The 26031-nt window shown below is 44.9% G+C and overlaps 2 protein-coding genes across 2 annotated transcripts; both read left to right on the plus strand.

The window, feature by feature from the left end:
• The first annotated feature begins 181 nt into the window (after window positions 1-181).
• On the plus strand, window positions 182-19430 carry LOC141915334 (uncharacterized). Its single transcript, XM_074806829.1, has 17 exons — window positions 182-401; window positions 504-653; window positions 736-829; window positions 926-1089; window positions 1538-1654; window positions 1753-1872; window positions 2170-2295; window positions 2390-2548; window positions 2880-3044; window positions 3221-3489; window positions 3614-3782; window positions 17787-18133; window positions 18271-18471; window positions 18550-18661; window positions 18805-18924; window positions 19016-19150; window positions 19252-19430. Exons 1-17 carry the CDS (start codon window positions 182-184, stop codon window positions 19311-19313), a joined length of 2730 nt encoding a protein of 909 aa, XP_074662930.1. The 3' UTR covers window positions 19314-19430.
• A 4277-nt stretch (window positions 19431-23707) lies between these two features.
• Window positions 23708-25871, plus strand: LOC141915336 (uncharacterized). The gene is made up of 7 exons (XM_074806830.1): window positions 23708-23815; window positions 24511-24708; window positions 24799-24910; window positions 25024-25152; window positions 25261-25395; window positions 25742-25762; window positions 25855-25871. The coding sequence occupies exons 1-7, from the start codon at window positions 23708-23710 to the stop codon at window positions 25869-25871; spliced, it is 720 nt and encodes a 239-aa protein (XP_074662931.1).
• Window positions 25872-26031: the final 160 nt, after the last annotated feature.

A 26031-nucleotide genomic window follows, 5' to 3' on the forward strand; every position in this document is an offset into this window, starting at 1 on the left:
CGTGAAATCGCCGGAAACAACTTTGAAAGCGGATGCTGGGCCTTGTGAAGGAGTAAGTTTGGGATACTTAATTTTTTTTTTGTAAACATAGACCCGTTCGATTAGATAAATGTATAGTTTTGTCTAAAATTATAACGAATGACACTTTCTTTCCTAGTTTGAACATAGGCAAACATGGGCGATGGAAGCTTGTAGTATTCTTACAGATACGCGTGGACCATTCGCCGAATGCATCAAGCGAATCTCAGGGGTCGCTAAGTACCATAGAAATTGTGAACATGATGCCTGTCGATGTGACAAAGGTGGCGATTGTGAATGTTTGTGTACCTCAATTGCCGATATGGCTGAAATGTGTAACAAAAATGGTGTTTACGTGAAATGGAGAACTCAACGACTTTGCCGTAAGTAGAACATTGTTATTTTCCCATCGTAAGTTATAAATCATCAGTTACAGCGATACATGTGTAATTCATTCGCATTGACGCATTTCTCTTTTTTTTCAGCTATAATGTGCGAAGGCGGATCTCAATATTCACCTTGCGGATCTCCATGTGCGCAGACCTGTAAGAATATTGGTGAAGAGCAAGAAGAGCATTGCAAGATATCATCGTGTGTAGAAGGTTGTTTTTGTCCTCCAGGAACAGTTAACAATGGTGAGTGTAGCGCGTGAAAATGATATCGCGCCAATTCTGAGAATGACCACAGCTGACCAACTCATTTTATATATATTCATAGATGGAGTTTGTATACCGGCTGATAGCTGTCCGTGTTATATTAACGGAAATGCCTATCCCGCAGGCACCACTCTAATGGACAATTGCCAAAACTGGTAAGCTAAGTTTTATCCTGGCGCATTGCGAGATAAGCCAGAAATCAGAAAAAGTTTTCAGTTCGATAATCTTCTGTATTAAACATTCAATTACAGTACCTGCAAAAATGGAGAATTCACTTGCGTAGGAAGTGAATGTATGAATAAGACATGTTCACCTCACGAATTTGCTTGCGACAATGGGAATTGTATCAATGGAGGTTGGAAATGCGATGGTGCTAATGATTGTGGAGACTATTCTGACGAGTCTGACTGTGAAGGTATTTGTTCAATTAGAGACGTGATTGAAAACGAGCTTGATTTTGCAACGGAATGAAAAATGGAATAAAAAAATGATAATAATCATTTGATCGAATAGCCTTGTCTACCCTAATTGTCAATATGATCAAGCGAAAATAGGATTCAATTCAAAAAATGAATCACCTTCACTAGCTCAATATCTTCGTTTACAAAATACATTCGTTTGCAATACATTGAAACATTAGAAAACTCCAAATTTGAATAATAACATAACTGATGAATATCGATGTAAATATGTACACATTGATGTGAATATTGCGTTTTCTTCTAATAGTTTCCTCTTATCTCTTCATTGTAAATATCCCAATGATATTATAATTACGGAGCGTATAAAGAATATAATTCATTGAGATAGCTTCCATTTTGAGTTCCCAATATGTGCTACATGTTACCTGTATTAATTTTCAGTCACTTGCGATCCCGATCAGTTTCAATGTGTTAGAGATAGAAAATGTATACCGAAGATACACGTTTGTGATCACGTAGGCGATTGTCTTGACAATTCGGACGAATATCAAAACTGCTGTAAGTTTTTTTTTCCGTAAATCTCTTCAAATCTTTAACCTTAAGGGTTCGTGGGTTAGGGCATTGGTTTTTATGTACGTATGTCTTTTTTCGTATAGCGTACTGCCACAAAGGACAATTCAGATGTGACAATCAAAAGTGTATTTCAAGCAAGCTGAAATGTGATGGAGCATACGATTGTGGAAATGGGGATACGAGTGATGAAAAGAATTGCACGGGTATGTATTTTTAATAGCGATGATTTAAAATGTATCTACCAAAAGTTGGTCTTTGGAATAAGTTCCATGGTTAGACGAGAAGATACACAATATCCGCGTATGATGATGACGAAAAAAATCCCGCAATAACAAAGCCAAAATTGAAAAATTCTATATCAGAATGATTGTATTTGAGGAACGTCGCTCCTCAAATACAATCATTCTGATATAGAATTTTTCAATTTTGGCTTTGTTATTGTGGGATTTCTCTCGTCAAGTTCAATGGTAGTCACGATGTTTTTCAATGTAATTCTTAAGTTGACGAATGTATCAGCAAAGATGTATTCAAATGTACGAACGGAGACTGTAAGCCCAGTTCGCAAAAATGTGATGGACATGATGATTGTGGCGATGGCTCGGATGAAGTTGGTTGTGCAACTACTAGTAAGCATATAGTTTGCTCTGTCCAGATCGGACCTACTCAACACCGAATACTAATCACTTGTTTTACGTCTTTTACAATACGTTTTTTTAATAGTGTCTTCGATGTCTACAATGATACCAACAACTACCAGCGCAACTTGCGAACCTGGTGACTTTGTTTGCGATAACGGTAACTGCCTGAAACAGACAAACGGGTCGTTAATTTGCAATAAAATCAACGACTGTGGCGACGGAACAGATGAAAATAACTGTGGTAAGTGTTCTTCGATAAGTGAACGTTGATAACGATTTTGACGATTTTTTAAAGTTTATCCAACAAAACGGGATACGAATTAATCACCATAAGGAAAAGAGCCTCCTGTAAATATATATGACACATTTTTCCAAATGATTTGAAAAAATAGATAATGATACTTAACACGTTGCCAATATTACAATACGGGTAAAATGACCAGTCTCAGAACTAGGATAACAATCTGAAATCTTCGCCACCTTCCGAAAATCGCTTTCAAGCTTTCCTGTATTCGACCATGATCCGTGGTTAGACTAAAACTGAGTAAATCGGTTTTTCTTTTTCTTCAAAGGAACTTCTCCAACCACAACTATAATGGGCTGTCTCAATGGAACATTTATCTGTTATTCAAATAACGAATGTATTAACAAGACCAAACTTTGTGATGGAACACCAGATTGCCCTGATGGTTCTGATGAAAGCAGATGCTCAACCACAGTAACAATCACCACGATTAGTATGTACCGATTAATGTATAAATTATTCCGTACTGTTCAGTTTATATATGACAATTCAATTCAATCTAATTCAATTTAATAAAACTCTTTGTTATACGGTTATATCCATACGCATTGAGGTTACAGACTACAAAGAAAGATATGATATGATATGATATTCTAAATTTATGTTCAGGTCCATGTTCGAGCCAGGAAGGCATGGATGACGAAGCTGTCATTCCACCGGGTTACATCCAATCAACTGATGGCATACCAGAAAACTTGCGTCCGAGTGCTTCAACGCCATTTGTATCTAACAGTAGCACGGTCACTGCCAGGATTATTTTAGATACGATAACTCCTATCGAACTTGGTACTATAAAACCAAAAGACCCCCAGAATATAATAGGATATCTAGTTGAAATCAAAAGAAATCCTGGTAGCGCGTTTGAACCTGTTGGCCCTGTAAGTAGAAATTTCTTATACCGACAATTATTTGATGATACTTTTAAGAGACAACGACGTAATAATAAAAAAATTAAGAGATTGGAGGAAAAATGTGAAAATATCAGCAATGATGTAATTCTAGGGAGACACCAGCACACCAAGAAATGTCGATGGCAACTTTGACCCAAATATCCCGGTCATATTCATGCCTGGCACAAACGCTGTAGAAATTGAAATAACCTTTATCAAGTCACAGGAAACAGGAAAACCAATATCAACGAAATTGGAACTATTTGCCTGCTATCATGGAGGTAAAAATACACTTATTATTCCCCTTGGCTTAAACGCTAACCCTAATAAAAAACAATCATTTTCACAAAACTTATCAAATTTAATTCAAAGGCACACCAAGAATCAGCACTACTACCATTGCACCAAGCACGCTATCGGCAACACAACCCCCAGTAACACCAGGTGTCACTCAACCACCGGTAACACCAGGAGTCACTCAACCACCAGTTACACCAGGTGTCACTCAACCACCAGTTACACCTGGAGTCACTCAACCACCAGTAACACCAGGAGTCACTCAACCTCCAGTAACACCAGGTGTCACTCAACCACCGGTAACACCAGGAGTCACTCAACCACCAGTAACACCAGGTGTCACTCAACCACCAGTTACACCTGGAGTCACTCAACCACCAGTTACACCAGGAGTCACTAAACCACCAGTAACACCAGGCATCACTCAACCACCAGTCACACCAGGTGTCACTCAACCACCAGTAACACCAGGCGTCACTCAACCACCAGTCACACCAGGAGTCACTCAACCACCGGTAACACCAGGAGTCACACAACCACCAGTAACACCAAGAGTCACACAACCACCAGTAACACCAGGCGTCACTCAACCACCAGTCACACCAGGAGTCACTCAACCACCAGTCACACCAGGTGTCACTCAACCACCAGTAACACCAGGCGTCACTCAACCACCAGTCACACCAGGAGTCACTCAACCACCGGTAACACCAGGAGTCACACAACCACCAGTAACACCAGGAGTCACTCAACCACCAGTAACACCAGGAGTCACACAACCTCCAGTAACACCAGGAGTCACTCAACCACCAGTTACACCAGGAGTCACTCAACCACCAGTAACACCAGGAGTCACCCAACCACCAGTAACACCAGGAGTCACCCAACCTCCAGTAACACCAGGAGTCACCCAACCTCCAGTAACACCAGGTGTCACCCAACCTCCAGTTACACCAGGAGTCACTCAACCTCCAGTAACACCAGGAGTCACTCAACCTCCAGTAACACCAGGAGTCACCCAACCTCCAGTTACACCAGGTGTCACCCAACCTCCAGTTACACCAGGAGTCTCTCAACCACCAGTAACACCAGGAGTCACACAACCTCCAGTAACACCAGGAGTCACCCAACCTCCAGTTACACCAGGAGTCACTCAACCTCCAGTAACACCAGGCGTCACTCAACCACCAATTACACCAGGAGTCACTCAACCACCAGTAACACCAGGAGTCACCCAACCTCCAGTAACACCAGGAGTCACCCAACCTCCAGTAACACCAGGAGTCACCCAACCTCCAGTAACACCAGGTGTCACCCAACCACCAGTAACACCAGGAGTCACTAAACCACCAGTCACACCAGGAGTCACTCAACCACCAGTTACACCTGGTGTCACTCAACCACCAGTAACACCTGGTGTCACTCAACCACCAGTAACACCAGGAGTCACTCAACCACCAGTCACACCTGGTGTCACTCAACCACCAGTAACACCAGGAGTCACCCAACCACCAGTAACACCAGGAGTCACTCAACCTCCAGTAACACCAGGAGTCACTCAACCACCAGTAACACCAGGAGTCACTCAACCTCCAGTTACACCAGGCGTCACCCAACCTCCAGTAACACCAGGTGTCACTCAACCACCAGTAACACCAGGAGTCACTCAACCACCAGTTACACCAGGAGTCACTCAACCACCAGTAACACCAGGAGTCACTCAACCACCAGTAACACCAGGAGTCACTCAACCTCCAGTAACACCAGGTGTCACTCAACCACCAGTAACACCAGGTGTCACTCAACCACCAGTAACACCTGGTGTCACTCAACCACCAGTAACACCTGGAGTCACTCAACCACCAGTAACACCAGGTGTCACTCAACCTCCAGTAACACCAGGTGTCACTCAACCAACAGTAACACCAGGTGTCACTCAACCACCAGTTACACCTGGAGTCACTCAACCACCAGTAACACCTGGTGTCACTCAACCACCAGTTACACCTGGAGTCACTCAACCTCCAGTAACACCAGGTGTCACTCAACCACCAGTTACACCAGGAGTCACTCAACCACCAGTTACACCAGGAGTCACTCAACCACCAGTAACACCAGGAGTCACTCAACCACCAGTAACACCAGGAGTCACTCAACCTCCAGTAACACCAGGAGTCACTCAACCACCAGTAACACCAGGAGTCACTCAACCACCAGTAACACCAGGAGTCACCCAACCTCCAGTAACACCAGGAGTCACTCAACCACCAGTAACACCAGGAGTCACTCAACCACCAGTAACACCAGGAATCACTCAACCACCAGTAACACCAGGAGTCACTCAACCACCAGTAACACCGGGTGTCACTCAACCACCAGTAACACCGGGTGTCACTCAACCACCAGTAACACCGGGTGTCACTCAACCACCAGTAACACCAGGAGTCACCCAACCTCCAGTAACACCGGGTGTCACTCAACCACCAGTAACACCGGGAGTCACCCAACCTCCAGTAACACCGGGAGTCACTCAACCTCCAGTAACACCAGGTGTCACTCAACCACCAGTTACACCTGGAGTCACTCAACCACCAGTAACACCAGGAGTCACTCAACCACCAGTAACACCAGGAATCACTCAACCACCAGTAACACCAGGAGTCACTCAACCACCAGTAACACCGGGTGTCACTCAACCACCAGTAACACCAGGAGTCACCCAACCTCCAGTAACACCAGGTGTCACTCAACCACCAGTAACACCAGGAGTAACCCAACCTCCAGTAACACCAGGAGTCACCCAACCTCCAGTAACACCAGGAGTCACTCAACCTCCAGTAACACCAGGAGTCACTCAACCTCCAGTAACACCAGGAGTCACTCAACCACCAGTTACACCAGGAGTCACTAAACCACCAGTAACACCAGGTGTCACTCAACCACCAGTAACACCAGGAGTCACTCAACCACCAGTAACACCAGGAGTCACTCAACCACCAGTAACACCAGGAGTCACTCAACCACCAGTAACACCAGGAGTCACTCAACCACCAGTAACACCAGGAGTCACTCAACCACCAGTAACACCAGGAGTCACTCAACCACCAGTAACACCAGGAGTCACCCAACCTCCAGTAACACCAGGTGTCACTAAACCACCAGTAACACCAGGAGTCACTCAACCACCAGTTACACCTGGAGTCACTCAACCACCGGTAACACCAGGTCTTACTCAACCACCAGTAACACCAGGCGTCACCCAACCTCCAGTAACACCAGGAGTCACTAGACCACCAGTTACACCTGGAGTCACTCAACCACCAGTCACACCAGGAGTCACTAGACCACCAGTAACACCAGGAGTCACTCAACCACCAGTTACACCAGGAGTCACTCAACCACCAGTAACACCAGGAGTCACTCAACCACCAGTTACACCTGGAGTCACTCAACCACCAGTAACACCAGGTCTTACTCAACCACCGGTTACACCAGGCGTCACCCAACCTCCAGTAACACCAGGTGTCACTCAACCACCAGTTACACCTGGAGTCACTCAACCACCAGTCACACCCGGAGTCACTCAACCACCAGTAACACCAGGAGTCACTCAACCACCAGTAACACCAGGAGTCACTCAACCACCAGTAACACCAGGAGTCACTCAACCACCAGTAACACCAGGAGTCACCCAACCTCCAGTAACACCAGGTGTCACTAAACCACCAGTAACACCAGGAGTCACTCAACCACCAGTTACACCTGGAGTCACTCAACCACCGGTAACACCAGGTCTTACTCAACCACCAGTTACACCAGGCGTCACCCAACCTCCAGTAACACCAGGAGTCACTAGACCACCAGTTACACCTGGAGTCACTCAACCACCAGTCACACCAGGAGTCACTCAACCACCAGTAACACCAGGAGTCACTCAACCACCAGTAACACCAGGAGTCACTCAACCACCAGTAACACCAGGAGTCACTCAACCACCAGTTACACCTGGAGTCACTCAACCACCAGTAACACCAGGTCTTACTCAACCACTGGTTACACCAGGCGTCACCCAACCTCCAGTAACACCAGGTGTCACTCAACCACCTGTAACACCTGGAGTCACTCAACCACCAGTCACACCCGGAGTCACTCAACCACCAGTAACACCAGGAGTCACTCAACCACCAGTAACACCAGGAGTCACTCAACCACCAGTAACACCAGGAGTCACTCAACCACCAGTAACACCAGGAGTCACCCAACCTCCAGTAACACCAGGTGTCACTAAACCACCAGTAACACCAGGAGTCACTCAACCACCAGTTACACCTGGAGTCACTCAACCACCGGTAACACCAGGCGTCACCCAACCTCCAGTAACACCAGGAGTCACTCAACCACCAGTTACACCTGGAGTCACTCAACCACCAGTCACACCAGGAGTCACTCGACCACCAGTAACACCAGGAGTCACTCAACCACCAGTAACACCAGGAGTCACTCAACCACCAGTAACACCAGGAGTCACTCAACCACCAGTAACACCAGGAGTCACTCAACCACCAGTAACACCAGGAGTCACTCAACCACCAGTTACACCAGGTGTCACTCAACCACCAGTAACACCAGGAGTCACTCAACCACCAGTAACACCAGGAGTCACTCAACCACCAGTAACACCAGGAGTCACTCAACCACCAGTCACACCCGGAGTCACTCAACCACCAGTAACACCAGGAGTCACTCAACCACCAGTAACACCAGGAGTCACTCAACCACCGGTAACACCAGGTCTTACTCAACCACCAGTTACACCAGGCGTCACCCAACCTCCAGTAACACCAGGAGTCACTAGACCACCAGTTACACCTGGAGTCACTCAACCACCAGTAACACCAGGTCTTACTCAACCACCGGTTACACCAGGCGTCACCCAACCTCCAGTAACACCAGGTGTCACTCAACCACCAGTTACACCTGGAGTCACTCAACCACCAGTCACACCAGGAGTCACTCAACCACCAGTTACACCTGGAGTCACTCAACCACCAGTAACACCAGGTCTTACTCAACCACCGGTTACACCAGGTGTCACTCAACCACCAGTTACACCTGGAGTCACTCAACCACCAGTCACACCCGGAGTCACTCAACCACCAGTAACACCAGGTCTTACTCAACCACCAGTTACACCAGGCGTCACCCAACCTCCAGTAACACCAGGTGTCACTCAACCACCAGTAACACCAGGAGTCACTCAACCACCTGTAACACCAGGAGTCACTCAAACACCGGTAACACCAGGTCTTACTCAACCACCAGTTACACCAGTAGTCACTCAACCACCAGTAACACCAGGTCTTACTCAACCACCAGTTACACCAGGAGTCACTCAACCACCAGTAACACCAGGTCTTACTCAACCACCGGTTACACCAGGCGTCACCCAACCTCCAGTAACACCAGGTGTCACTCAACCACCTGTAACACCTGGAGTCACTCAACCACCAGTCACACCCGGAGTCACTCAACCACCAGTAACACCAGGAGTCACTCAACCACCAGTAACACCAGGAGTCACTCAACCACCAGTAACACCAGGAGTCACTCAACCACCAGTAACACCAGGAGTCACCCAACCTCCAGTAACACCAGGTGTCACTAAACCACCAGTAACACCAGGAGTCACTCAACCACCAGTTACACCTGGAGTCACTCAACCACCGGTAACACCAGGCGTCACCCAACCTCCAGTAACACCAGGAGTCACTCAACCACCAGTTACACCTGGAGTCACTCAACCACCAGTCACACCAGGAGTCACTCGACCACCAGTAACACCAGGAGTCACTCAACCACCAGTAACACCAGGAGTCACTCAACCACCAGTAACACCAGGAGTCACTCAACCACCAGTAACACCAGGAGTCACTCAACCACCAGTAACACCAGGAGTCACTCAACCACCAGTTACACCAGGTGTCACTCAACCACCAGTAACACCAGGAGTCACTCAACCACCAGTAACACCAGGAGTCACTCAACCACCAGTAACACCAGGAGTCACTCAACCACCAGTCACACCCGGAGTCACTCAACCACCAGTAACACCAGGAGTCACTCAACCACCAGTAACACCAGGAGTCACTCAACCACCGGTAACACCAGGTCTTACTCAACCACCAGTTACACCAGGCGTCACCCAACCTCCAGTAACACCAGGAGTCACTAGACCACCAGTTACACCTGGAGTCACTCAACCACCAGTAACACCAGGTCTTACTCAACCACCGGTTACACCAGGCGTCACCCAACCTCCAGTAACACCAGGTGTCACTCAACCACCAGTTACACCTGGAGTCACTCAACCACCAGTCACACCAGGAGTCACTCAACCACCAGTTACACCTGGAGTCACTCAACCACCAGTAACACCAGGTCTTACTCAACCACCGGTTACACCAGGTGTCACTCAACCACCAGTTACACCTGGAGTCACTCAACCACCAGTCACACCCGGAGTCACTCAACCACCAGTAACACCAGGTCTTACTCAACCACCAGTTACACCAGGCGTCACCCAACCTCCAGTAACACCAGGTGTCACTCAACCACCAGTAACACCAGGAGTCACTCAACCACCTGTAACACCAGGAGTCACTCAAACACCGGTAACACCAGGTCTTACTCAACCACCAGTTACACCAGTAGTCACTCAACCACCAGTAACACCAGGTCTTACTCAACCACCAGTTACACCAGGAGTCACTCAACCACCAGTAACACCAGGAGTCACTCAACCACCGGTAACACCAGGAGTCACTCAAACACCGGTAACACCAGGAGTCACTCAACCACCGGTAACACCAGGAGTCACTCAACCACCGGTAACACCAGGAGTCACTAAACCACCAGTAACACCAGGAGTCACTCAACCACCAGTTACACCTGGAGTCACTCAACCACCGGTAACACCAGGTGTCACTCAACCTCCAGTAACACCAGGTGTCACTCAACCACCAGTTACACCAGGTGTCACTCAACCACCAGTTACACCTGGAGTCACTCAACCACCAGTAACACCAGGAGTCACTCAACCACCAGTAACACCAGGAGTCACTCAACCACCAGTAACACCAGGAGTCACTCAACCACCAGTCACACCCGGAGTCACTCAACCACCAGTAACACCAGGAGTCACTCAACCACCAGTAACACCAGGAGTCACTCAACCACCGGTAACACCAGGTCTTACTCAACCACCAGTTACACCAGGCGTCACCCAACCTCCAGTAACACCAGGAGTCACTAGACCACCAGTTACACCCGGAGTCACTCAACCACCAGTAACACCAGGAGTCACTCAACCACCAGTAACACCAGGAGTCACTCAACCACCAGTAACACCAGGAGTCACTCAACCCCCAGTAACACCAGGAGTCACTCAACCACCGGTAACACCAGGTGTCACTCAACCTCCAGTAACACCAGGTGTCACTCAACCACCAGTTACACCAGGTGTCACTCAACCACCAGTTACACCTGGAGTCACTCAACCACCAGTAACACCAGGAGTCACTCAACCACCAGTAACACCAGGAGTCACTCAACCACCAGTAACACCAGGAGTCACTCAACCACCAGTCACACCCGGAGTCACTCAACCACCAGTAACACCAGGAGTCACTCAACCTCCAGTAACACCAGGTCTTACTCAACCACCGGTTACACCAGGCGTCACCCAACCTCCAGTAACACCAGGTGTCACTCAACCACCAGTTACACCTGGAGTCACTCAACCACCAGTCACACCCGGAGTCACTCAACCACCAGTAACACCAGGAGTCACTCAACCACCAGTAACACCAGGAGTCACTCAACCACCAGTAACACCAGGAGTCACTCAACCACCAGTAACACCAGGTGTCACTAAACCACCAGTAACACCAGGAGTCACTCAACCACCAGTTACACCTGGAGTCACTCAACCACCAGTAACACCAGGTCTTACTCAACCACCGGTTACACCAGGCGTCACCCAACCTCCAGTAACACCAGGTGTCACTCAACCACCAGTTACACCTGGAGTCACTCAACCACCAGTCACACCCGGAGTCACTCAACCACCAGTAACACCAGGAGTCACTCAACCACCAGTAACACCAGGAGTCACTCAACCACCAGTAACACCAGGAGTCACTCAACCACCAGTAACACCAGGTGTCACTAAACCACCAGTAACACCAGGAGTCACTCAACCACCAGTTACACCAGGAGTCACTCAACCACCGGTAACACCAGGTCTTACTCAACCACCAGTTACACCAGGTCTTACTCAACCACCAGTTACACCAGGCGTCACCCAACCTCCAGTAACACCAGGAGTCACTAGACCACCAGTTACACCTGGAGTCACTCAACCACCAGTCACACCAGGAGTCACTCAACCACCAGTCACACCCGGAGTCACTCAACCACCAGTAACACCAGGAGTCACTCAACCACCAGTAACACCAGGAGTCACTCAACCACCAGTTACACCTGGAGTCACTCAACCACCAGTAACACCAGGTCTTACTCAACCACCGGTTACACCAGGCGTCACCCAACCTCCACTAACACCAGGTGTCACTCAACCACCAGTTACACCTGGAGTCACTCAACCACCAGTCACACCCGGAGTCACTCAACCACCAGTAACACCAGGAGTCACTCAACCACCAGTAACACCAGGAGTCACTCAACCACCAGTAACACCAGGAGTCACCCAACCTCCAGTAACACCAGGTGTCACTCAACCACCAGTAACACCAGGAGTCACTCAACCACCAGTAACACCAGGAGTCACTCAACCCCCAGTAACACCAGGAGTCACTCAACCACCGGTAACACCAGGAGTCACTCAACCACCGGTAACACCAGGAGTCACTAAACCACCAGTAACACCAGGAGTCACTCAACCACCAGTTACACCTGGATTCACTCAACCACCAGTAACACCAGCTCTTACTCAACCACCAGTTACACCAGGAGTCACCCAACCTCCAGTAACACCAGGTGTCACTCAACCACCAGTTACACCTGGAGTCACTCAACCACCAGTCACACCCGGAGTCACTCAACCACCAGTAACACCAGGAGTCACTCAACCTCCAGTAACACCAGGTGTCACTCAACCACCAGTAACACCAGGAGTCACTCAACCACCAGTAACACCAGGAGTCACTCAACCACCGGTAACACCAGGAGTCACTCAACCACCGGTCACACCAGGAGTCACTCAACCACCGGTAACACCAGGAGTCACTAAACCACCAGTAACACCAGGAGTCACTCAACCACCAGTTACACCTGGAGTCACTCAACCACCGGTAACACCAGGTGTCACTCAACCTCCAGTAACACCAGGTGTCACTCAACCACCAGTTACTCCAGGCGTCACTCAACCACCAGTTACACCTGGAGTCACTCAACCACCAGTAACACCAGGAGTCACTCAACCACCAGTAACACCAGGAGTCACTCAACCACCAGTAACACCAGGAGTCACTCAACCACCAGTAACACCAGGAGTCACTCAACCTCCAGTAACACCAGGTGTCACTCAACCACCAGTTACACCAGGTGTCACTCAACCACCAGTTACACCAGGAGTCACTCAACCACCGGTAACACCAGGAGTCACTCAACCACCGGTAACACCAGGTGTCACTCAACCACCAGTTACACCAGGTGTCACTCAACCACCAGTTACACCTGGAGTCACTCAACCACCAGTTACACCTGGAGTCACTCAACCACCAGTCACACCAGGAGTCACTCAACCACCAGTAACACCAGGAGTCACTCAACCACCTGTAACACCTGGAGTCACTCAACCACCAGTAACACCAGGAGTCACTCAACCACCAGTAACACCAGGAGTCACCCAACCTCCAGTAACACCAGGTGTCACTCAACCACCAGTAACACCAGGAGTCACTCAACCACCAGTAACACCAGGAGTCACTCAACCACCAGTAACACCAGGAGTCTCTCAACCACCAGTAACACCAGGTGTCACTCAACCACCAGTAACACCAGGAGTCACCCAACCTCCAGTTACACCAGGTGTCACTCAACCTCCAGTAACACCAGGAGTCACTCAACCTCCAGTAACACCAGGTGTCACTCAACCACCAGTAACACCAGGAGTCACTCAACCACCAGTAACACCAGGAGTCACTCAACCACCAGTAACACCAGGAGTCACTCAACCACCAGTAACACCAGGAGTCACTCAACCACCAGTAACACCAGGAGTGACTCAACCACCAGTAACACCAGGAGTCACTCAACCACCAGTTACACCAGGAGTCACTCAACCACCAGTAACACCAGGTGTCACTCAACCACCAGTAACACCAGGAGTCACTCAACCACCAGTAACACCAGGAGTCACTCAACCACCAGTAACACCAGGCGTCACTCAACCTCCAGTAACACCAGGCGTCACTCATCCACCAGTTACACCTGGAGTCACTCAACCACCAGTAACACCAGGAGTCACTCAACCACCAGTAACACCAGGAGTCACTCAACCACCAGTAACACCAGGAGTCACCCAACCTCCAGTAACACCAGGTGTCACTAAACCACCAGTAACACCAGGAGTCACTCAACCACCGGTTACACCTGGAGTCACTCAACCACCGGTAACACCAGGTCTTACTCAACCACCGGTAACACCAGGTCTTACTCAACCACCAGTTACACCAGGAGTCACTCAACCACCAGTAACACCAGGAGTCACTCAACCACCAGTAACACCAGGAGTCACTCAACCACCAGTAACACCAGGAGTCACCCAACCTCCAGTAACACCAGGTGTCACTAAACCACCAGTAACACCAGGAGTCACTCAACCACCAGTTACACCTGGAGTCACTCAACCACCGGTAACACCAGGTCTTACTCAACCACCAGTTACACCAGGCGTCACCCAACCTCCAGTAACACCAGGAGTCACTCAACCACCAGTTACACCTGGAGTCACTCAACCACCAGTCACACCAGGAGTCACTCAACCACCAGTAACACCAGGAGTCACTCAACCACCAGTAACACCAGGAGTCACCCAACCTCCAGTAACACCAGGTGTCACTCAACCACCAGTAACACCAGGAGTCACTCAACCACCAGTAACACCAGGAGTCACTCAACCACCAGTTACACCAGGAGTCACTAAACCACCAGTAACACCAGGTGTCACTCAACCACCAGTAACACCAGGAGTCACTCAACCACCAGTTACACCTGGAGTCACTCAACCACCGGTAACACCAGGTCTTACTCAACCACCAGTTACACCAGGCGTCACCCAACCTCCAGTAACACCAGGAGTCACTCAACCACCAGTTACACCTGGAGTCACTCAACCACCAGTCACACCAGGAGTCACTCAACCACCAGTAACACCAGGAGTCACTCAACCACCAGTAACACCAGGAGTCACTCAACCACCAGTAACACCAGGAGTCACTCAACCACCAGTAACACCAGGAGTCACTCAACCACCAGTAACACCAGGAGTCACTCAACCACCAGTTACACCAGGCGTCACTCAACCTCCAGTAACACCAGGAGTCACTCAACCACCAGTTACACCAGGAGTCACTCAACCACCAGTAACACCAGGAGTCACTCAACCACCTGTAACACCAGGAGTCACTCAACCTCCATTAACACCAGGTGTCACTCAACCACCAGTTACACCAGGAGTTACTCAACCACCAGTAACACCAGGAGTCACTCAACCACCAGTAACACCAGGAGTCACACAACCTCCAGTAACACCAGGTGTCACTCAACCACCAGTTACACCTGGAGTCACTCAACCACCAGTAACACCAGGAGTCACTCAACCACCAGTAACACCAGAGGTCACTAAACCACCTGTAACACCAGGAGTCACTCAACCTCCATTAACACCAGGCGTCACTCAACCACCAGTAACACCAGGAGTCACCCAACCACCTGTAACACCAGGAGTCACTCAACCACCAGTAACACCAGGAGTCACCCAACCTCCAGTAACACCAGGAGTCACTCAACCACCAGTAACACCAGGCGTCACTCAACCACCAGTCACACCTGGCGTTACTGTACCGTCAGTTACACCAGGAGTCACTCAACCACCTGTAACACCAGGAGTCACCCAACCTCCAGTAACACCAGGAGTCACTCAACCACCAGTAACACCAGGAGTCACTCAACCACCAGTTACACCAGGAGTCACTCAACCACCAGTAACACCAGGCGTCACTCAACCACCAGTAACACCAGGAGTCACTCAACCACCAGTAACACCAGGTGTCACTCAACCACCAGTAACACCAGGCGTCACTCAACCACCAGTAACACCAGGAGTCACCCAACCTCCAGTAACACCAGGAGTCACCCAACCACCAGTAACACCAGGCGTCACTCAACCACCAGTCACACCTGGCGTTACTGTACCGTCAGTTACACCAGGAGTCACTCAACCACCTGTAACACCAGGAGTCACCCAACCTCCAGTAACACCAGGCGTCACTCAACCACCAGTAACACCAGGAGTCACCCAACCTCCAGTAACACCAGGAGTCACCCAACCTCCAGTAACACCAGGAGTCACTCAACCACCAGTCACACCTGGCGTTACTGTACCGTCAGTTACACCAGGCGTCACTCAACCACCAGTTACACCAGGTGTCACCCAACCACCAGTAACACCAGGAGTCACTCAACCACCAGTAACACCAGGAGTCACCCAACCTCCAGTAACACCAGGAGTCACTCAACCACCAGTAACACCAGGAGTCACTCAACCACCAGTTACACCAGGAGTCACTCAACCACCAGTAACACCAGGCGTCACTCAACCACCAGTAACACCAGGAGTCACTCAACCACCAGTAACACCAGGTGTCACTCAACCACCAGTAACACCAGGCGTCACTCAACCACCAGTAACACCAGGAGTCACCCAACCTCCAGTAACACCAGGAGTCACCCAACCTCCAGTAACACCAGGAGTCACTCAACCACCAGTTACACCAGGAGTCACTCAACTAGTAACTCCAGGAGTCACCGAGCCTACTCGTATACCATTTAGCAGCACTGCCAAAATCACTCTTTCTACGACACCTATCCAAACATCTCCTGCACCAGGTATCTAATAAGATTTTTTTCTAATGTACCCTCTCGATTTATTCTCGCGTTGCAATGTTTGTTGTAGTTAGATCAGTTTATGACGATTAATTAATTGTTAAGTCAATCATATAAACTCATGCATGCATTCATTTCGTCTGCGTTTTGCTGAAGCGTTTGTTTTAGAAGAAGCATGCGTCTTATACATCTATGTATCTATGCGCGCTGCAATATTTGCGTTTTGAAGCCGTTCGCATTGCGTTTTTGTCCGGATGATGTCAAATAATCCTGCATATGAAATTGATTTATGCGCATCAGCGACTGCGACATTCAGTAGGCGCTACCTACTGGTAAGTGTTGTTTTAGCATGAATAACTGATTTTCATTGTATTTACTGTATTAATCAAGTGGTCCGATGTATTCTGATTTTATAACAATATTATCCCTTGTTGATTTTGGAAGGTTTTGAAAAATGACTTTGGTGAAAATTTCTCATTAATTTCATGAAAATCTTTCCTTCACCGAAATATTTCACGTGTCATGAGTGGTTTCTACGGTTATGAGTTAGGTTCAATTCAAAGAGTCGCAAATACTCCATTATTTTCAAATTTGATTGAACAGTGAATATCTACACTTTTGGCTTTAGAGTTTTTTCACTTTATCGACCAAAAAGAATTTAGTTGTACGTAGTTGTCTTTATGTTTTCAAATCACGGCCTCAATTATCAACTTTCTATTCTTTCATTGTTTTGGATATTTTATTTTGAATTATGGATTCATAAAAGAATTTAACGCATACTTTTCGTTTCCTTACTGTAGGTACTTCAATGTCAACGACCTTACTCCCAACTACAACCGAACCTGAGTGTCAAAATCTTGAGAAACTCGTTTATAAAACAAGTTCTCAATGGACGATCACTAGTTCTAGTGACCAGAAAAACCATCTTAAACTTCTTAGCGGCGGTGAAGGTCTATTACAGTTTTCAACTAATGATTGGAAAAACAATGGAAAAGATAACCACGCGTTTGTAATTTTCGAGGTTAGCTCTGCAAAATATCCCGACTTCGTCACCATCAAACACGTTGAATTTGCCACGATGTTCGCTCAGACGTTTTTCATATTGATATCGAAAGATGGAACTAATTGGACGCAACGATCAAAATTGGTAAGCAACGGTTCAGTCGATGTATTTCATCCAGTTCTGAAAGATGTGAAATTAATTCATTAGATGTATTCCCGATATCGAATATTCGGTTTGATATTTCTTTTTGAATGCGAATAATAAATGTAATGTAATTTCAGGTGATACCAGCGGATGAATATCGAACAGTGCACGCTGTGACCATCGATTTTGTTGGGATAGGTTATGCGGGAAGATTTTTGAAGATCAAAGCTGAAGGCAACCCTAACCTGTTACCTCCTCTGATCGCTATGGCGGGTGTGACTGCGTGTTTCGAGCCAGTATCTATCACAAAACCACCTCCACCAACAACAACAACTAAGGTAAGAGATACTCTCATATCTTTTAACGAACTTTTAATCTCCTTTGGATCTGTATTTTCACTTTGTTCGAAAACATAGCCGACGTGCAACCCAGAACAAATAACATGCGGCGACGGTGTTAATTGTGGATACCTTTGCAATGGTGTAATTGAATGCGCAGATGGTTCCGACGAAAGAAACTGCGTCACACGTAAGTTTTAGATAGACTGCGCAGCAAATAGATAAAGTTGATGATGATGAGTAATTTTGTTAACGGTACCGATTTCAGAAATGCCGTCAATCGTGGTGATAGACAATACACGTAATAAATTTGAATAACTTCACATTTTCTAGAGCAACCAACATGTTCCAACGATGAGTTCACGTGTAAAAGTGGAAAATGTTTGTCAAAAAACAAAACCTGTGATAACTATTGTGATTGCTTCGAATGTGAAGACGAAACGGATTGTACTGGTATGACGCGAGTAATATTTTATCACTTAATGTATATATTGCGCATGACCTTGTGAGGTTATCATTTTCTTCATCAATTTCCTCATTTCAGAACCGTGTAACAATAAAACTGAAATAGCGATTAACGATTGCGTAGTAGGTGGTAATATTTCATTTAAATGTATGCCGAAACAGAAAATTTGCGACGGAATAAAAGATTGTGAGAATGGTATCGATGAAACAAATTGTAAGTAGTGATCGCCCGATATTCCAATGTTTTCTATCGAAATACTGTTTTCACACTGTCATGATTATCGTCTATATCGTGGAACCTCTTGTATCTTTCAGGTAACGAAAGAACAACTATAGGTATATTTATATTAGGAATGGAATGTTTGTGTAGCTGGTGACTAGTGGTGTTCTTTAGTGATTCTTTTTACGTATATACACGCTCGATATCTGCTCAGTGGTTTTTCAAATCAATGTCTGCATATTTCAAACTAAAACATTGAGTGAAAGTCAATGATACGTGAATGGCCACCGCGTCGTCGTATTACCGCGATAGCAAAGATCACAGCAATACTGTGAACAAACATCTACAGAAATGATTTAATCCTTTCACAGATATTTCCTTTGAGAAAGCGTAAATGATATTTATGCTTTTACACAATATATCCGTTGATAAATAGGCCTATGTTTGTACAAAACATCCATAGTTTTTGAGTTAAGGTTTGACTTGAGAGTTAGAAGATTGGAAACGGAAACTGATTGTAACTCTCAGTGTTATCTCAAACTCACATCTGTGGAACTAGTTCCAGTTATACGTTTCCAATACTTTTCACGAATCATTACGAGCGCCACCAGTGGCCGCTCTGGGAAGCAGCACAATTTTTAGTGTCGATTAATTAGAAGAGGGCATTCTGACAGGGGAAATTTATGTTACCGGAATTTTTGACGACAGAAAAATGTTTTCACGCTTTTCGGAAGTTTCGTATGACCCCTTGGAACTATCCGTGGCTACGTGGAGAATTGAACGCGTTAACTTTCCGTTGATTTGGAGGTAGAGACGAAAGACCGGAGAGTAATTCCTCAAATCAAAATCCTTGACGATTGTCGACATACAACTCATGTCATTTTATCTATTCATTCATATTTGATGACAATGATCATGGACTCATTTTTATGTTTTTTAATAAAACAAAGCCTTTATGATTTGAAATGTTATTTTTCTGTTTTTTTTCGCTGAATTTAAAACAGCAGATCAGTAGTAGCCTTGTCTCTTAAATGGAGGTTCTTCATTAAGAAAAAGAAAAATTTTTAGACAGAGCGTTTAAGTTGCAAGAATCATAACCGGCAACCGCAGCATCTAATAACCTGCTACGCTACTTATGAAGTATATATTGTATGAGTCCGACCGATGGCCAGGCGGGGCTTGGTGTATTAGTTGTCCATTCATTAACATCTTTATTCCGAGTATAGGGCACTTATTCAAAATTGCAAACTAGCATATAAAAAGACTTGGAAATAAGATTATATTCCACCAATTATTTCATAATGTTTCCCAATTTAGTAATTTAATGGACCATATTTTTAAGTTTAGTAAGATATATATGGTACGTAAAGTGGTTAAATAACACAATCACATAATGATATTTCTGAGCTCCAAGAATCATCAGTTAAATTCGAATGTATTTGGTATTATGTTACAGGAACAGAAGAAACGACAACGGCAATAGGTACTTATTTTCTGAACGTACCGATCCTTGTATGTCGACACTTATTTCTCCATCGTGTTGTATCGTTGTATGTTTAATCGTGTAAATACAGATTCACGTTCATTTTTGTGTTAATGTTCTCATCTCGTCGTATGTGCACGAAATCCTGAATCGGTGGTGCCTTCTCATCATCATCGAGTGACGCACAACCGCCGTGTTCTTGTTCACTCTTTTCACTCGCGTCTACCGATATTTATGTTTGTCTGTGGAAATAATGTTTGCATAACTTACAAGTAAGTATTTATGATATTACAATTTTTGGAACTAAAATTGGTATTTCCGAATAGTACTTACCTTTTTTTATGGTGCGAATATTGGCAAGAACTATAGTAGAAGGAAAAGTACTTGAAGGAAATCGATTTAAATTCTAACGGGCAAATAAACATTTTCGAAAAATCCATCTTTCTTTAAGAAAGCAGAAGTAATCAGCAGTAATATTACATATTTCAGGTACATCTTCGGTGCTGACTACTACTGGACCTGCGCTGCCAACTACTACTGTAATTGTGCCGTCGACTACAGCAGAAATACAATGTGAACATCCTCAAAAACTGATTTATAATACGAGCCCACAGTGGAAAATCACGTCATCGAGTGACAAGGAAAACACGATCAGTTCCCTTAGTGGTGGCCAGGGTTACTTACAATTTACGAAAAAGGATTGGAAGAAAAATTCAAAAAACAAAAATGCCTTTATAAAATATGAAATAGTTTCTGCAAAATATCCAAAATTAGTGACCATCTTGGCAATTGAATTCGGGACACTGTTCGCTCAGACGTTTCATATAGAAATATCGAACGATGGAAAGAAATGGGAAAGAAAAACAACAGTGGTAAGTACAATGTTGATTACCTATAGAACCCTCCATATTTTACGAGCTCAGCGTTGATCTTTTCCAATTGATATATAGATCATACCACCGGAGGAATTCAATACAGCTCACGCAGTAGGCGTGCGCTTTAGAGGACTCGGCGTTGAAGCAAGATTCATCAAGATTAAAGCCGAGGGTGACTCGAAGAAAACTCCACCTGTCATAACCATGTCGAGTGTACTCGGTTGCTACGAGCCGAAAGAGGATGTTAAAGAAAACACATCCCCGACAGAGATGGTAAATCTAAATATGAAATCCGCATAATGCTTGTTTGGCACATCGTTCGATGATGGCATTATACGAATACTCTTTCAATCCTTTCTGTAGCCGACATGCAATCCGGAACAAATGACATGTACAGACGGGACCAGCTGCGGATATTTATGCAACGGCGACATTGAATGCGCAGATGGAACCGATGAAGAAAACTGTACTACGCGTAAGTCTTGAAACTCAAACGGTTTTCTCAGAATTTATCAAAATAAAACTCAAAACTAAACTTACTAACAGAGTTTAACTGTTTTTTTTTTCGTTAATTCCACGCACTACAGCAATACCAACGTGTTCCGATGACGAGTTTACTTGTAAAAGTGGAAAATGTTTATCTAAAAACATAACTTGTGATAACTATTGCGATTGCTTCGAATGTGAAGACGAGGATGTACCGATAAACTGCACCGGTAAGACTTACCTCTTCAATTCAGTATTATGGAAAATCAATTACATGTCATATGTCGACATCGCCTATTACCTCAGAGATACATTTTGAATCTATAATATATTTTTAGAACCGTGTAATAACAAAACCGAAACACCAATTCGTAATTGCGTAGTCGGTGGAGCATTTTCATTTAAATGCTTGCCAAAAGAGAAAATCTGTGATGGCATCAATGATTGTCAGAATGGCATCGATGAGAAAAATTGTAAGTAAACGATGTGATGACTTGTATGTTATTATCAACCTTAACCTCGATATCATGTCGACAAATTTTCGATGCACGTTTCTTCATTTAGAATCAAGTAATTTTAATTTGTATCAGATATAAATAACCATTGGCCGATAAGAACGGAAACGTAGCCTACTTTTTAACATCTCAACAATAAATCCATTTGGAATTTTCTGAACAACATACTTAGAACATAAACTCTTTTCATTCGATCGACCAACGAAATACGATGAGAAGTATCGGGCAATGTAATGAATATAAAAAAGCAAGGAAAACTCATAAACATGTATTTTGAATTTTGTTTGCACTTTTTTCATTGCAGGTGAAAGTACGACAACAAATGGTAAATATGTACCGAACATTTTTCCCTGTTATTCTTTTCTTAATTTCAAATTTCGTGCCGTATACATTAGTCGATTCTTTATATATTGCAAGGTCAGTTCATTCATTAAATACATGTTCACATTTCACAGCACCGTGCCAACAGATTAACGGTATGGAAGACCCTGCAACAATATCAGTCGACGATATTGTCATTTCCCCACCTCCCGCAAATCGAAAAGACAAAGATGGTTTGCGACCGGGAAATGGGAAATTGTATTACACCGAAGAAAACGAAGTCACCATCATAATTGAGTTAGACGAAGAGACTCCCATAGAACTGGGTGAAATATCTTTACCGCCAACGGTCATTAATATAACGAATTTCAAGGTTTATATCCAGGAACAACAAGGAGAATCGTATAAACCCATTCAACCAGTAAGTTACAAACAAATATTCATCTAAATCAGAATTTAGTACCTTACAATGTAAAATTTACTTCATGTATGTATTTGATTTGATTTTAAGGCTGATGTTGAAGTACCATCAACAGTAGATCCAACTACAAACGCAATAAGTCCGGATGCACCGATTAATTTTAATCGACCGATTACAGCTACTAAAGTGAAGATAATAATAACAAAAGAATTAACAAATCAAGCTGGAAAGACCCAGATGGGAATTGAAATCAATATAAAAGCTTGTTTTGAAAAAGGTTTGTGGAAATTACTTTAAAGGATTCAAATCAGGCTAAATGTGGATAAGTGTATTTATTCATCGATTTTAAATTAAATTTTTACAGTATCAACTATATCGACGTCATCAACACAGCAAACAACATCAACCGTAGCAACAACAGCAGGTACTTACCGAAATAATATAACGCTCATGGCAATCACTGTGACTCAGCCACCAGTAACACCAGGTGTCACCCAACCAACAGAAACACCAGGAGTCACTCAACCACCAGTCACACCAGGGGTCACCCAACCTCCAGTAACACCAGGAGTCACTCAACCACCAGTAACACCAGGAGTCACTCAACCAACAGTAACACCAGCAGTCACTCAACCACCAGTAACACCAGCAGTCACTCAACCACCAGTTACACCAAGTCATTCAACCCCCCTCCCCAGTTGCAGCAGGAGTCACTCAACTCACTCAACCACAAGTAAAATCAGTTATCACATGTTGGTAAATAGTTAACGGGGATAACATTACATATTTCAGGTACATCTTCGGTGCTGACTACTACTGGACCTGCGCTGCCAACTACTACTGTAATTGTGCCGTCGACTACAGCAGAAATACAATGTGAACATCCTCAAAAACTGATTTATAATACGAGCCCACAGTGGAAAATCACGTCATCGAGTGACAAGGAAAACACGATAAGTTCCCTTAGTGGTGGCCAGGGTTACTTACAATTTACGAAAAAGGATTGGAAGAAAAATTCAAAAAACAAAAATGCCTTTATAAAATATGAAATAGTTTCTGCAAAATATCCAAAATTAGTGACCATCTTGGCAATTGAATTCGGGACACTGTTCGCTCAGACGTTTCATATAGAAATATCGAACGATGGAAAGAAATGGGAAAGAAAAACAACAGTGGTAAGTACAATGTTGATTACCTATAGAACCCTCCATATTTTACGAGCTCAGCGTTGATCTTTTCCAATTGATATATAGATCATACCACCGGAGGAATTCAATACAGCTCACGCAGTAGGCGTGCGCTTTAGAGGACTCGGCGTTGAAGCAAGATTCATCAAGATTAAAGCCGAGGGTGACTCGAAGAAAACTCCACCTGTCATAACCATGTCGAGTGTACTCGGTTGCTACGAGCCGAAAGAGGATGTTAAAGAAAACACATCCCCGACAGAGATGGTAAATCTAAATATGAAATCCGCATAATGCTTGTTTGGCACATCGTTCGATGATGGCATTATACGAATACTCTTTCAATCCTTTCTGTAGCCGACATGCAATCCGGAACAAATGACATGTACAGACGGGACCAGCTGCGGATATTTATGCAACGGCGTCATTGAATGCGCAGATGGAACCGATGAAGAAAACTGTACTACGCGTAAGTCTTGAAACTCAAACGGTTTTCTCAGAATTTATCAAAATAAAACTCAAAACTAAACTTACTAACAGAGTTTAACTGTTTTTTTTTTTCGTTAATTCCACGCACTACAGCAATACCAACGTGTTCCGATGACGAGTTTACTTGTAAAAGTGGAAAATGTTTATCTAAAAACATAACTTGTGATAACTATTGCGATTGCTTCGAATGTGAAGACGAGGATGTACCGATAAACTGCACCGGTAAGACTTACCTTTTCAATTCAGTATTATGGAAAATCAATTACATGTCATATTTCGACATCGCCTATTACCTCAGAGATACATTTTGAATCTATAATATATTTTTAGAACCGTGTAATAACAAAACCGAAACACCAATTCGTAATTGCGTAGTCGGTGGAGCATTTTCATTTAAATGCTTGCCAAAAGAGAAAATCTGTGATGGCATCAATGATTGTCAGAATGGCATCGATGAGAAAAATTGTAAGTAAACGATGTGATGACTTGTGTGTTATTATCAACCTTAACCTCGATATCATGTCGACAAATTTTCGATGCACGTTTCTTCATTTAGAATCAAGTAATTTTAATTTGTATCAGATATAAATAACCATTGGCCGATAAGAACGGAAACGTAGCCTACTTTTTAACATCTCAACAATAAATCCATTTGGAATTTTCTGAACAACATACTTAGAACATAAACTCTTTTCATTCGATCGACCAACGAAATACGATGAGAAATATCGGGCAATGTAATGAATATAAAAAAGCAAGGAAAACTCATAAACATGTATTTTGAATTTTGTTTGCACTTTTTTCATTGCAGGTGAAAGTACGACAACAAATGGTAAATATGTACCGAACATTTTTCCCTGTTATTCTTTTCTTAATTTCAAATTTCGTGCCGTATACATTAGTCGATTCTTTATATATTGCAAGGTCAGTTCATTCATTAAATACATGTTCACATTTCACAGCACCGTGCCAACAGATTAACGGTATGGAAGACCCTGCAACAATATCAGTCGACGATATTGTCATTTCCCCACCTCCCGCAAATCGAAAAGACAAAAATGGTTTGCGACCGGGAAATGGGAAATTGTATTACACCGAAGA

Source organism: Tubulanus polymorphus, chromosome 1 (genome assembly GCF_964204645.1).
Source record: "Tubulanus polymorphus chromosome 1, tnTubPoly1.2, whole genome shotgun sequence".
NCBI classification, from domain to species: domain Eukaryota; kingdom Metazoa; phylum Nemertea; class Palaeonemertea; order Tubulaniformes; family Tubulanidae; genus Tubulanus; species Tubulanus polymorphus.

What these genes read in the sequence shown, in the direction of transcription:
- LOC141915334 (XM_074806829.1), top strand. Translation starts at nt 182, where the DNA reads ATGGAAGCTTGTAGTATTCTTACAGATACGCGTGGACCATTCGCCGAA. An exon ending in TGACGAGTCTGACTGTGAAG is followed by an intron (nt 1,090 to 1,537) that starts GTATTTGTTCAA and finishes ATTAATTTTCAG; the next exon opens with TCACTTGCGATCCCGATCAG. An exon ending in GGACGCAACGATCAAAATTG is followed by an intron (nt 18,134 to 18,270) that starts GTAAGCAACGGT and finishes ATGTAATTTCAG; the next exon opens with GTGATACCAGCGGATGAATA.
- LOC141915336 (XM_074806830.1), top strand. Translation starts at nt 23,708, where the DNA reads ATGGCAATCACTGTGACTCAGCCACCAGTAACACCAGGTGTCACCCAA. An exon ending in ACACATCCCCGACAGAGATG is followed by an intron (nt 24,709 to 24,798) that starts GTAAATCTAAAT and finishes TCCTTTCTGTAG; the next exon opens with CCGACATGCAATCCGGAACA. An exon ending in TGTACCGATAAACTGCACCG is followed by an intron (nt 25,153 to 25,260) that starts GTAAGACTTACC and finishes ATATATTTTTAG; the next exon opens with AACCGTGTAATAACAAAACC.